This window comes from Uloborus diversus, chromosome 9 (assembly GCF_026930045.1).
Source record: "Uloborus diversus isolate 005 chromosome 9, Udiv.v.3.1, whole genome shotgun sequence".
NCBI lineage: Eukaryota > Metazoa > Arthropoda > Arachnida > Araneae > Uloboridae > Uloborus > Uloborus diversus.
The window spans coordinates 35,446,740-35,460,477 of record NC_072739.1 but is presented as its reverse complement, the minus strand read 5'-3'; the positions used below and the strand labels follow the sequence as shown (position 1 = coordinate 35,460,477).

At 35.8% G+C, this 13,738-nt stretch overlaps 1 protein-coding gene across 1 annotated transcript in view; it reads left to right on the top strand.

Moving 5' to 3' along the window:
• LOC129229546 (Y-box factor homolog) overlaps nt 1-1,033 on the top strand; it is a 41,429-nt gene extending 40,396 nt beyond the window's left edge. Inside the window, exon 8 of the mRNA XM_054863867.1 lies at nt 487-1,033. Within this exon, the coding sequence (XP_054719842.1) occupies nt 487-555 (69 nt within the window). The 3' untranslated portion in view covers nt 556-1,033. The remainder of the gene's footprint in view (nt 1-486) is intronic.
• Nucleotides 1,034-13,738: the final 12,705 nt, after the last annotated feature.

The following is a 13,738-nucleotide window of genomic DNA, read 5'->3' as shown; positions in this document are numbered from 1 at the left end:
AAACTTGCTTAACACCTCATTCCAGTTATTTCCCATTCCCAGGTAAATGTGGGTTTTCTTTCTTCTGTACCTTCTGCAATAGTTATTTGGCTTTTAACCAAAATTCACTTCGCAAAACGAGTTTGTTCACTTGCTGGGTAGAACCGCTTTCTTAGGTACAGGGTAAAAACTCTTTTCGTATGTGAACAGTGAATTTCCCAATCAGTTTTTTTTTTTTTTTTTCAAAGTTAGAGCGAAGAAATGCAAAGTACAAAAGTCTCATGTGCTAGTGTGTGGCAAAACTATAACGATACAAATTTTTATTTATCATTTGCTCCAGGGCTCAGATTTTGTGGTTAAGTAGCTAAACTGTCGAACTTTAATAATGCTTGAAATGTTATGAATATTATTTTTAATGCATTATTTATAAAACTAAAGTCCATGACTAATGCCTTGCTTTGTTAAAAATTTATATCTATCATGTTTTTTTTTTCTTTTCCTTCCTAGCCTGTTGTGAAAATTGAAAATACATCTCCTGCAGAAGCCTCTACAAATGAAGCAATAGTTTCTGCCTAACAAACGGAGCCACACCATTTTTTTGAGCTCTTGGATGAGTCTTAATAGACTGTTTGCTTATCATGTCATTAACACCCTTGAGATTTTGAAACTACCAACTTTGTAATTGTTAAAAAGCTGTGATTTGAATGTATTCGAACAGCCAAGGTATAGTTTTTATCAGATAGCTGTTTGTGAAGTTATGCCCTCAATGGGTTGATTTAAAAGATGCTGAGTAGCCAAATAACTTTGAAAAGTTTTAATTTGAATGCAGTTACTTGTTTAAAAATATTACCATTTATTCACATTGAACACAAGTTTTTGACTGAACTAACATCATGGATGTAACTTTGGCTCTTGTTTATTACTCTAATTTATTTTTTAAAATCTTGAAAGTATAAAGTGTAGAATTTGATGAATTTTATTTTGACTGAAAGCAGACACTTTGTATACTTGAAGAAGAAAAGTTTATAAAATGAATTTGAATAAAATTCTTCATTTCACAAAAAGTACTGTGTTCTTATTCATATGGTAAAATGCACTAATCGAAAGTTCCTGACATTTAAAGCAAAAACTTCAAAAAAAAAAAAAAGCTGAAATTTTTTTATTTTTGCAAATAAAAGTTTTAGCATCTGAATGAAAACACTAATGACGTTTCTGTTCTTGCATTTTTTATATCTTTAGTGGTAAATTTAAATTTTCGGTAATAATATGAACAAAAAGTAGTATGCATTCGCAAATATGCTTAAAAAATCAAGCAAACCGAGAAAAACTTACTAGTCGCCTGATTTTTTTTTAAACGACAATATTCTTTTTGTAATTTTTCTTTTGCTTATAAAAATAAAAAAATCTGAAAGTAAGTGAAAAGCAAAAATATGCATTTTCATATAATGTGGGCTCTAATCACACTAGTCAACAAAAAAGAACTTTTGTCTGCATCCTGGTTTTAAATAGTGAATTCCTACTAATTTTGGGTTGAGAAAAACGAATATGGTAGTGAATGTTTTTTATTAGCTCTTGTTTTCAGGATACATAAAAGTCCACTGGAGAAAGATTCACAGCAACCACACATAGTTTTAAAGGCAATGTTTAAAAGGGAAAAACATCCTGTGCAATAAATATTATTGAATAGGTCTTTTTTTTTAAACAATACTTATTTTTCGGAAAGCAGTGGCTGCTTTGGCTTATTGTTGTAAATGCTTCATTTTCGATTGCTTTTTGTACGTCAAAAAAGAACCATTCCTTGTAATAAGATCAGCAGCATTTGGTGAGTATTAACTCAGACCAATGACCCTTATATCTGCATTCTATTGTAAATATATCTTTTTTTTTTTTATTGAAACCTTTCTTCATGCTCACTGCTCATAGCTTTAGTTTTTAAACAAAATATCCTGGAAGAAGTGAAAAAAAATGTAGTTTCACAGACACATCATTAATCAATGGTGACAGAACTTCCATAGGAATTGTTTGACCAACTGTTTTTTTTATGCTTAAAAATACTTGTAATACACACTTAATGACTTCTAAGGTGTTTTCTTCCCTCGAAAATTTATTTTGAAAAACAGTGATTTTCAAAATTGATTGTATATGAAAGGCCTTTAAAAATTCTCTCCTTAACCTTAGCTTCAAATATATCTTGGAAATTTCCCTCTAAGGTATTGGAAAAACATCTTTGTTCACGGCTTTCATGAAGTTCTTCATTATTCCCTGCAAAATGAGCATGGGTGGAAGCCTGAAATGGGTGGATCTACTAGAGGTTGATTTTGAGCATTTCTTTTTCCAGATTTTAAATTTCGCGAAGTCCATTTCGGTTTTCATGTAGTAAGATTTTCTATCTCAACCTGGGGTCGAAGTTTAGAAGACATTAGGTCTCATGGGGGGGGGGGGGTATCTGACAAGAAAAAAAAAGCATTAGTGAGAATTCTCTATCCTAGTTGCCTCTGTATCTTAAAAAATAGAGCTAATCTCAACTTTTTATGGTGATTTTTGTGTTTAGGGAGACAAAATACTTCGGAAATAGCTATTAGTGAGCCGGATGCATTTTTGGTGTTGGCTAGTGTGATTATTATTACTACTACTACTACTGTACAGCTACCTCTAAAAATATTTAAAGGGTTGCAATGATTAAAGCCCTAGGGTTTATGCAATGATAGCTGCCATATAAGATAAATGGAAGATTTATGTCACAAATAAACTGACAGGCTGGGTAGAAAAAGGCTCAAGTAACATTTACTTTAGGACCACCTTTTCATTTTCTGTCATTCCCAGTTTTTAAATTTGTCTCTTTAACTTCAATGCACCTAAAGTTAGAATCTGCTCTGCAAGCATCCGTACTATTTTTCCATATTTGATGCATAGATTGTCGATTTGAAAATTAGATTGTCGATTTGTAGATATGAAGAATGTTGGCATGTTCTAAAGGGGTCCTACCGCCCAAGAAATAGGGAAAAACTAGCAAAAAGACTTAATAACATTTCAAATGCACGCTGCTGGTGTCTTAGGAGGAGCCCTATCGAGTTTTTGTAGGGGGACCCAAAATTTACAGATATTGGCCTGAAAATTAAGACTGAATTTTTTTTTTCTATTTGTTTGAGGTGAAACTTTTTGAAATTTAAAAGATTTACTTCTTACCTATCCTTATTAAATAAGGGGTAAAATATGGTATTCACTTTCACTGTGAGTCCGCTGTGGATTTGCCTTAAGCCCTGTATACAGGGCTTCAGATTTACCATGTCGCAATTCAATGATTGACAAAGAGACTTCAAAAATGCATTGAGTCACCCAGTAACCTGTAAATCCGCCACTGGCTATGATGTTAACGTATGATGCATGAGAGAAAATAGCTTATACAGTGAAACCTGTCTATAACGATATTTTCCTTGGTCCCAAGCAGAATGGCAGCAATAAATAATCAAACTGTCTATAATGATAACCTGTCTATAACTATCATTTTTAGGTCCCAACAGTATCGTTGTAGATTTAGACAGGTTTTACTGTAGCTACCCCTAGTTTGTTCTAAGTATTGTAAGTTTTTGTATTCAAATTCAAAAACAAAAGCGTGAAAAAACTTTTTTAAACCTGTATTATAGTAAACTCTTGTTGATCTGTGGCCTTTTACGCTTTAACCCCCCTCCCCCCCCCCCCCCCCCCCCATTGATTATTTTACCTGCATGTAGCACCCACTTAAACAAAACAAGTGAAAAATCTATTTTTAGACCGTCATATTTATTTCTTACCCTCCCTTCCAATGACATCAAACTTTCAAAGGTCACCCAAGCCTGATTAATTGAAATCTGCTTTTTAGTTCTACAACACTTACGTGCATAAACGAGTGAATAGACCAGTTTTGTTCGAAAAATTCCCCTCCCCGATACTTTTTTGGCATAACCTAGCTTCATCTGTTTCTGTTAATCTGTTGGCACCATTTGCTCACGTAGGTGTGTAATCCTTTTGCAATAATGCACAATCCTCGTTTCCAATAGCTTTTATTTGCATATTTTACTTACACTTATTGTTTCAATCAGGGCTGTGGAGTTGGCGGAAAAATGATAGACTCCTGGAATTTTTGAGCCTTTGACTCCGGCTCCTTTACACCAAAATCAGTGTGACTCTGATTCCGCAAGTACTGGCAGAGTTGCGGACTTCATGGGAAAATGCCCTACTCCTGTTCAGACTCTTGCAATTTTAAACCTTCGACTGCGAATTCTTTACCCCAGAATCAGCCCGGCCCTTCGACTTGTGAGCCCACAACAGTACCTAACGAGTAGGGTTCTTTCGCAATTCGTGATTCCAAAAACCAAGATTAGAATTCCAAATCCAGACTTCTTATCTTTCTTTGTTTTTTGTTTTAAAAAGCCAGGGGGTGAAAGTGCACCGCCTGCCGGCATTCAGAGACATACATACGTAATCGTCTAATAAATTCGCGAACTCGTACAATATAGCGGCCATCGACGCGGGCTATAGTCCCGCTAACTTTCGGCGATAGTTACCTGACAACCTGACACCCAATGAAATGTCAGTTCTTTGGCAGATCACCAAACTGCGCGTATGTTGCAAGTTATATTAATTTCTGTTGTCCTTGTTTTTGCTGTTCGTAGAAAATGGAAATTGATGAAATCACCGAAATTGATGAATTCACACTTCTGAAACGTTTGAGAGATCGTGTGCGACCAAATTTGACTCAAGGCGATGGATGGATGGATGGATGACTCAAGGCGATGGATGGAAGCACCATGACAACGCACCAGCACATTCAGCGTTGATTTTTTCTCCAGTTTCTGGCAAAAAAATTCAATCGCCATCCTTGATCATCCTCTCTATTCGCCAGATCTCGCACTCTACGACTTTTTCTTAGTCCCAAAATGCAAAACATGTGATGAGGGAACATCACTGGGGAGATTTGGACTCATAAAGCGAGAATAAACGACGAGACAAATAAAGATCGTAACTGCTGAGGATTTTCAAAGACGCTTTAAAGAGTGGAATAGAAGATGGGATAAGTTCATAGAGCAACGAATTGAGAGTACTTTGAAAGGGCGAAATCGATGTGGGCTAAATTTTGCAAAATGAACTTTTTATGGTCTCAATTTGCGTATTTATTGGACAGACTACGTAAACATGACGCACTTGGTAGTAGGGACAGTGACGGCAATTGGTTGCCCCCCCTCCTCCTTTTTACGGAAGATTTATTTTATTTCTCAATTTTGGAACCAAAACTAGAAATTACAAGAAATGTAGAGTGGTAAAAATTTTCAGAGAGAATATAATTATTTGCTTTACTTTGTATATCTGTTTACGAAACATTATTTAGCACAAGCAATAACTACATGACAGACCCGTCATTTTGGGCATTTTAAACACAATGTATTTTGGTGCTTTTTTCCCCTATAAATTGCATTGAGTATACACCATTGCCCCCCCCCCCCCGGAAAACTTTGAAATGAAGTGCCTGTTAAAAATGCAGTTCAAAAGCAAAACGCTATTAAGTGGCGTTTTCCGAAAGCAACTGGAAAACGTCTGAAACAACGTTGCTAGGTTAGGGATTCTGACCTGAAAATTGACGTCTCCAGGTAACATTTTCTTGACGTTTTGAAAACGTGGTCGTGAGCCCTGCTACAACCTAAGTGACCAGGCTTTGCTTAAGCGACGTATGAAACGAGTGCTGAAATGAAATTTTCGAATGTGTTATCTTTCAAAATAAAGTGCAAACGAAGCGAATGGGATTTGAAACTGAAATCCCTCCCCCCCTCCCCTCTTCTTTTGAGTTCTGTCGGGGTTTTGTTCATCTGTTCAATTCTAGCAGACGACACCGACCAACACCTCCTGCGGGACGCACAGGTGTCGCTCCAGTGCCAGATCTATGGAGCATGGAGTTTGCACAGCCGTAAATGCAGTGAAATGAAGTGAGGATAGAATTGGTGTTATGAAAATAAATTCAATGTGTGTGATATGTTATTGTCTACATTTCTTTTAAATGTATAATGTTTTTATTTAAAATCTAAACATGAATTTCGTGTAAAAAGTTTTTTTATCTCAAATTTTACGAAATGGCCGAAAGATTCAACCGATTTCACGAAGATCGTGATTATGAGGTACTGCACATTTTCTAATCTGTACTGCTGTTAATTCATTTTTGAGTTTAAATTCCCTAGGTTTGTGAAATGTAAGAAACTGTTGATCAATTGGTTATGTTTTACATTAAGCTGTGGTTTTAAAATGGCTATTCGAATGAAAAAACCTGTGTGTGTAAATTTGTGTGTGTGTGTCTTGGTTATTTGTATGATTGCCCCTTTTTACTCAAATTGGTGTTTGGTAATGATCAGGAAGTTCTAAAATTTTAATCGCAAATTTCAAATCCTGTGTATCAAAGTATACTAATTAATAAAGTTCAGAGGATATTCTTCTATGGTTATTAAAAGTTTTGAATTTGTATGACTTGTTTTTTTTTTTTTTTTTCTTGCATTATTTTGCTTATATTTAAAAAAAAAAGAGCTAAAGGGGGAAAAATTGCGTAGTTAGTGGAAGTTTTAAAAAGCATCTTTCTTTTATTTTCTTTTTTTTTTTTTTTGCTTTTGTGAACAACTTTTTTATTTGGGGGGAAAAAAGGATTGTGTGTTAGTCTTGTTTTTGTTGCTAACTTCAAAAAGGTCTCGTTTTTAACTCCCAATGGTCCTGAACAGACGATTAACTTTATAAGATCTGCCAAAAGGTTTTTTGTTTCTTAAATTTAAATACTTTGTAAAAATATTTAAATGTTTTATTTCCAATTAATTAATATAAGCTGTGGAAGTTGTGACTGAAACAAAATGACATTTTTCGACTGCTGGAAAAACATTCCTCTTAAATAATGAAATAACTTCTTCATAGGTAAGGTAAACGGACCAGTAGTGGCCACTTTAAGGTTTTTATTTAAAAAATGATTCTAGGTCTCCCGATGGATCCAAACTTGCAGGAGGTAAAGTTCAGGCTATATTGTAGTGAGCAGTTCAAGGAGGAGTAGGTAGATCAACATGGAAAATTGTTATCAACTATTCAGTATGGTCGTCTGGATTGTCGGTGTTTTTTCAGCTGTTTTCTAACGCTTCTCCATAACGAGGTATAAAAACATTGTGTTGAATAATGAATAGAACAAAGCTCGAAAATAATATTTTTAGAGCTGTAACCATGTTATGAAATGTGAAAGATCATGTATCAAATGTTTTCAACTCGAAATAGTTGCTTTCTTGGCTGACAGTTGATCTGGCCACTACTGGTACTAAAAAAGTTTTGAAATTCAAAAGTGGCCAGTACTGAATCAGTGTTAGATACGACATTAAGTGTACACCACTTTGTCCATTCATATACTTTTATTTTTTAATATTTCTTATAATAATATTTCTTAAAACACCGCTTAAAACATCTCAAATCAAAACTTAGCTGTTCTAACAAAACATATCCACTGCTGCCAAACAAAAACGTACAAACTCTTAAAGGATGGGAAAATAAAGCAAAGGCTTGCAACATTCTCCCATCTTTTGATTTTTTTTTACATACTTGACACATAAAATCAAAACTTATTAAAATATTAAAACTTTCATGTTAACAAATTGAACTTTAATAATAAAATTAATGTCTATATAAGTAGTTTAATCCTAATATTATACTTCATAAACATGAAAACGAATTAAAATATAAATTGTAAATCAAATGTCAAAAATTTTTGGTTTTTTAACTTTTCTACCATATCTGGTTTGAATCGGTTCTGGGGTGACACCAATTCCTGGATCAATAGTGTCAGTTTTATCATCTATAGTCGGTTTCAAACCTTTTTCACCTGCAGAGTGCTCGGCTTCTACACAGGGCCGATCCTAGGGCAGCCGCAGGCCGCATCGTACAGTTCTTTTAATCAAGCAAAATTGCTCAAGAATTTCTCACAAGATAACTTATAATAAGTCAAATTAATATGCTGAGTTTTAAATGTTCAATTATCAAAGTAAGTGCCGATTTCCCGACAGCATAGCATAGTTTAAGAAAAGTAGATTGTTAGGGAACATTGTGTTGGTTCATATCACGGGTGTGTGAAGAGACAGTGCAAAATTGCGACTCCCCTGAGAATCAAACATATATGAATGACGAACTAAAATTTTGTAATTTTTCCCCTTTATAGCATTTTTTCGAATCAAAATCACGAATGAACTGCCCAGTTTCAGATCAGGGCTCTTGCCTAGGGTTGTAAATTTAAACGTGGCTCCAAAACGAAGATCCAAAAGGATGCCATGACCTCCTTGACAAGACAAAAGAAGACTTAAAATTGCGTTTTTAGGACTTTAATTTCGGAAAATTTTGCTGTTTGAACCACCGATCTTAAGGACCCAATTAAATCTTTGATTCACCCCTTCCACCTAAACTTAATCAAACATAGCCTAAAAATATTGGCTTCAAAATCCAAAATGTGTTTTCAGAGGACAGCCCTTCTTAATGTCATCAAAATTTGCTTAATGACATTTTTCGTATTTCTTCTTCGAAATTTTTGCGATGGAGGGCCCAGAAATCCAATCCCAAACATTACTACCAAAGATAGTCTCAATTAGCGTCTTTAGAGAAGCCCCTAATCGCATTCCCTCAGTTTGAAATTGACTTCAGTTTCAAAAAACAGTTCGTGAGGGCACACTGGACCCCCGCCCGCTCATTGGTCCTTCGTTATCAAACAATGCGTAAAATACGATTTTCTAAAAAAACTCTGCAGGGGAACTGCCTGGCTTATGTTACTTTTTACGGTGCTAGGGCATATACCCATCAATCGTCGAAATGAGATGGACAAAAGTCTATGGATGTGTTTTTTTTTTTTAGATATTAATATCGAAAAATATCCGAAAGATCCGCCAAAGCTTCCCAGTTTTGTTAACGTTACCAAAGATAGCATAAAATTGCGCTTTTAGAAACATTCACTTGGGAGCTCCAAAACCCTTCCTTCCCAAAAATAACCTAAAATGGATTTTAGTTCCAAAAAATATTTCGGTTCGGAATATTTTTGCGTTTTAACTATCGTTTTCAAATGTAGCGAAAAATTGGTTTTTTAAACATTAGAGCAGAGAAATTACTGGAGGAAAGCCGCCAGATCCCCTACCGTCACCAAAGACAGCCTAAATTTGCGTTTTAAACTTCAATTTCGAAAAAAATCAGGAGGTAGATATCGGGAGGTAGATTCAATCAATAGGAGATGATTGAATCTCCCTCCCTCTAGCAACGTCAACAAAGATTACGCAAAACTGCTTTTTTAAAACTTCAGTTTCGGAAAATTTTCGGGAAGAGCGCCGATCTTTCCTAATCTACGGTCACAAAAAATAGCTTCGAATTGATTTCAATTTTGAAAGAATTTTAGGAGACTCCAACATTACTTTTTCCCGGAAGTCTCGAAAAAGTTTCTAAAATTGCTATATTTGAGGTCAATTTCGAAAATTTCTTTTCCATACACCTTTAATGTACCCGACTCTTTTCTCTTTACAACTAAACACAACCAAAGATTACTAAAACTATTTTTCGTACGCCATTTCGATAATTTTCTGGGAGCAATCCCCCCCTCCCCTGATTCCCACTAATCTTTCCTTTCTCTGATGTCACCGAAGACAGACTATAAAATTTGTTTTTACGACTAGTAAATTTTGGTATCTATTACTTTTTTCAAAGAAATAAATTGTACCTAAGGAGTTTCTTACTATAAAACTTTTCTCCCTTTTTATAAGTTCATCATTCTTGTTTTTTTTTTTTTTTTCATTTTTAAATTAGAACTTGATATAGAAATTTGAAGAAATATTTATATGGACGTCAAAGATTAGTCAAAATATGCAAATTACTCTTGAAGGGCGGCACATTAGATCTTTGCACACGGGCGGCCGACACCCTAGGATCGGCCCTGCTTCTACATGTTTTAATATTTTACTGTTAAATAGTTCACTAGAGCAATCCAGCTCTAAAGGGTACAAACGTTGTACTGGACGAATTAATTCTCCGTGACTAGTTTTCACTTTTACGACTCGAACAAAATTATCTTTGCCTGGGAGCACTTCTACTACACGTCCCATTGGCCAATCTAGTCGTCGTTTTGTCACAACCGATGAGGACTATGTCTCCAACCTTTATTCCGGTGACGAGGGCTTTGTTTGCCTGCTGGTGAACAAGCATACCAAGATATTCTTCCCGAAATCTTTTCCTTAGGTCCTTTCTCAACCTTTGTTGGTATCTGACCCTCTTAGAAAGATTGACGCTGTCTAAATTATCTAAGTCAGGCACTCCCACCGTTTGAACTTCTTGGATGAACATTGCTGGAGTTAATGGTGTCGAGTCCTCCAGATCTTCAGATAGATAGTTTAGTGGCCGTGAGTTGATAACTGCCTCGGCATCACATAGATTTGTACACAACTCTTCAAAATTTAAGGAAGCTCTTCCCAAAACTCTTCTCAAGATTTTCTTCACCCTTTGGACTATACGTTCCCAAAACCCGCCCCACCAAGGGGCTGTAGGAGGGCTGAACTCCCATTGAATTCTCAAAATTGAACTCTCTTGAAGTATTTTACTCCAGTCAAGGGAGGCAAATTGATTAACCGCGCCAACAAAATTTGTTACATTGTCACTGTATATTTTTCGAGGTCTGCCTCTTCTTGCTATAAATCTTCTTAATCCAAGCAAAAATCCGTCAGTGGAGAGGCTCTGAATCAATTCTAAATGTACAGCTCGATACACGGCGCAAGTAAATAATAATATCCATACTTTATCTCCCTTCTTCAAGTAAAGTGGTCCGGCCAGGTCAACCCCTGTCACCTCAAAAACCAATGCATCTCGTACCCTTTCTTCTGGAAGGGGGGCAGGCATGGTTTCTAATTTCTTTGACGCATATCTCTTACATCGAATGCATTGTTTCAAGACCCTTTGAACCTTCTTCCGGCCTCTAAGAATCCAAAATTTTTGTCGAAGATCTGCCAGGACAACTTGAGTTCCACTGTGGCATGAGACCAAATGCCTTTCGTAAATTAACTGTTCCACTAGAGGATGATCAGGGGTAAAACTATGGGACAGGTAAAATCTTCTTCATCTTTCCTTCTGAAAATCTTTGTCTTGACTCTCAAAATTCCTTAATCTTCAAACACACAGATTTTTCAATATCCTCAGATGAGAAGGAGTTATGTTGAATGAACTTTACTATTACTTTTTCAGCCTTTTCTAGCTCATGAACTTTAAACTCTCCATGCTGTCTTTCTTCTCTTTTCTTACGGGAATTTTCTAAGAACCTTAATATCCATCCCATCATTCTTAGATTTTTCTTGTATGTCGAAAAGTGGCTGAAAACTTTTGAAGAAAAGTCCTTGACATTATTTAATGCCATTGCAACTACCTTGCATCTCTCACTGTCAACTTTTTCTGTGTCATTAATTAAAGTAGAATGAGGCCATTCCTCTTTCGGCAACTTCAGCCAATGAGGACCCTCCCACCAACTAGATTCTATCAGTTTGTGCACTGAGCAACCTCTTGAAGGTAAGTCCGAAGGATTCTCTGAACCTGGCACATGTCGCCACTTAGTTTGGTCAGACAATTTCCTTATCTCCTTAACTCGATTTTTTACAAACGCAGTCCATGTATCTCATGAGTTATCGAATACAACACTGAAGTCGAGTCCGTCCAATAATATTCTTCAATGTCTTGGATACTTAAAGCCCTTTTTACTGTATCAGTGAGACGTACGCCTATTGTGCATGCCATTAATTCCAGCCTAGGGTTTGACATCGTTTTCAATGGTGCAATTCTTGATTTAGCAAGCATCAATTGCACTGACACTTGATCTTTACTTTTGCTTCTTAAGAAAATGACTTGCGAAAGACAATTTAGATGCATCACAGAATGTATGAAAACTGATTGATACACAGTTGTCGATTGACATATATCTTGGAATTTCAATCACCTTCAAAGGATGAAAGTCCTTAAACCACTTCTTAAACTTTTCAGTTACATCTGTTGATAGTTCGTCATCCCATCCGAATTTTGACTTCCAGCTTTCTTGAAGAAGTAATTTAGATACAATGTTACAGGACAGCAAAACCCGATCGGATCAAATACTCTTTGTGCAACGGAAAGTAACTTTCTTCGAGAAAATGGCTCTATCATTTCAACTCCTAAATCAACATCACAAGATAAAGTGTCAGTTCCACGATTCCACAGCATTCCTAAGACTTGAGAGATTTTTTATTCAGAAGTTGAGACATTGAAATCAGTAAGCTCCCAGCCTCTCAATTCAAATTTTGCGCTTGCCATTAACTGTGTAGAGACATCTTTAAAATGCTGAGCTTCACTTTCTGTGTCCAACGATGTAACGCAATTGTCAACGTAAAACGATTTCAACAAAATTTCAGCAATTTCCTTATGTTCGATGCATGTGTTTTCCAGATGATGCCGAATAACTGATCCAAGAATAAACGGACTGCTCGTAAGACCGAAAACTAATCTGCGGTGCCTCAAAACTTGTATTGTTTTACTTTCACTATCCTTCCCACCACAGAAATCTAAGATAATCTCTATCTTCTACATTGATTCCTATCTGTAAAAAAGTGTTTCTTATGTCAGATATAATTCCAATTCTTTTTTTTCTAAATCTTACTAACAATGACGGGATCAATTCCAAGGTGTTAGGACCTTTTTCAAGGTAATCATTGAGAGAAGGAAAGCCTTTTCTTTTGTTTGATGCGTCGAAAACTGGTCTGATCTTGGTTGTTGAATTTTCCTTGAAGATCCCTCTATGTGGCAAGTAGCAACCAGATTTTGGCAATTCTTCAAGTGGTACCTTTTCAATTATATCATCATTTCACCACTCCTTGAGTACCATATTATATGCATCATATTTTCCTTCCAATTTTAACTTTGTTGTTGTTCTTTCTAGTCTCTTTTCAGCTATATCTCTATACTCAGGAAGATTTTTGTCATGTACCCATGGCAATTTCACTTCATATCTTCCCTCGTCATCTTTTCTTAAATTTGCTATAAAATGATCGTTTACTGCCTAATCAATTTCACTTTTAGACTTCTGTTCGAAAGGATCTTTGATGCCAATAACTTCCATCTCCCACAGGTTTCTGATATCTTGATTGTGTATTAAAAGAGAGGTAACTGCAGCAGCAATAGAATTTCTACCTCCACTTGTTATCGATTTTCCCATTAAAACCCATCCAAGCAACGTTTCCATGGCAAAAATACCTGTACTTAATTTTTGTATTTTTCCAGTACAAATATTTCCAGCAAAGTCTGAGCCTATCAAAAGATCAATCTGCGGATTGACCAAATTAACATCAGTGATATGAATTCCTTTTTCGGCTAGCTCGGTTATCCAAGGTCCTTTCTGTAGACTAGGTATGGATCCACAAATAATAGGCCGATTGAGAACAGGAACTTTGCAGCTATAACCAGTATGCAAATTCTCAACCTTGATATTATAACATTTATGATTCATATCATATATTCTCCCTCCAAACACAACGTGCGTTAATTCTCTTTGAGATACAGATTTTATTCCTAACGATTCTATTCTTAACTTCAAAATATAGGAAAGTTCGGATCCTGTATCAATTAAAGCTCTTAAATGAAGTTTCTTACCTTCGTGTTGAACGCCAACCACTAATGTTTGAAGCAAAACTCTCCCTGAAGTACATGTTGATGAAAGAGTGCTGCTTTCGGAATTTTCTTG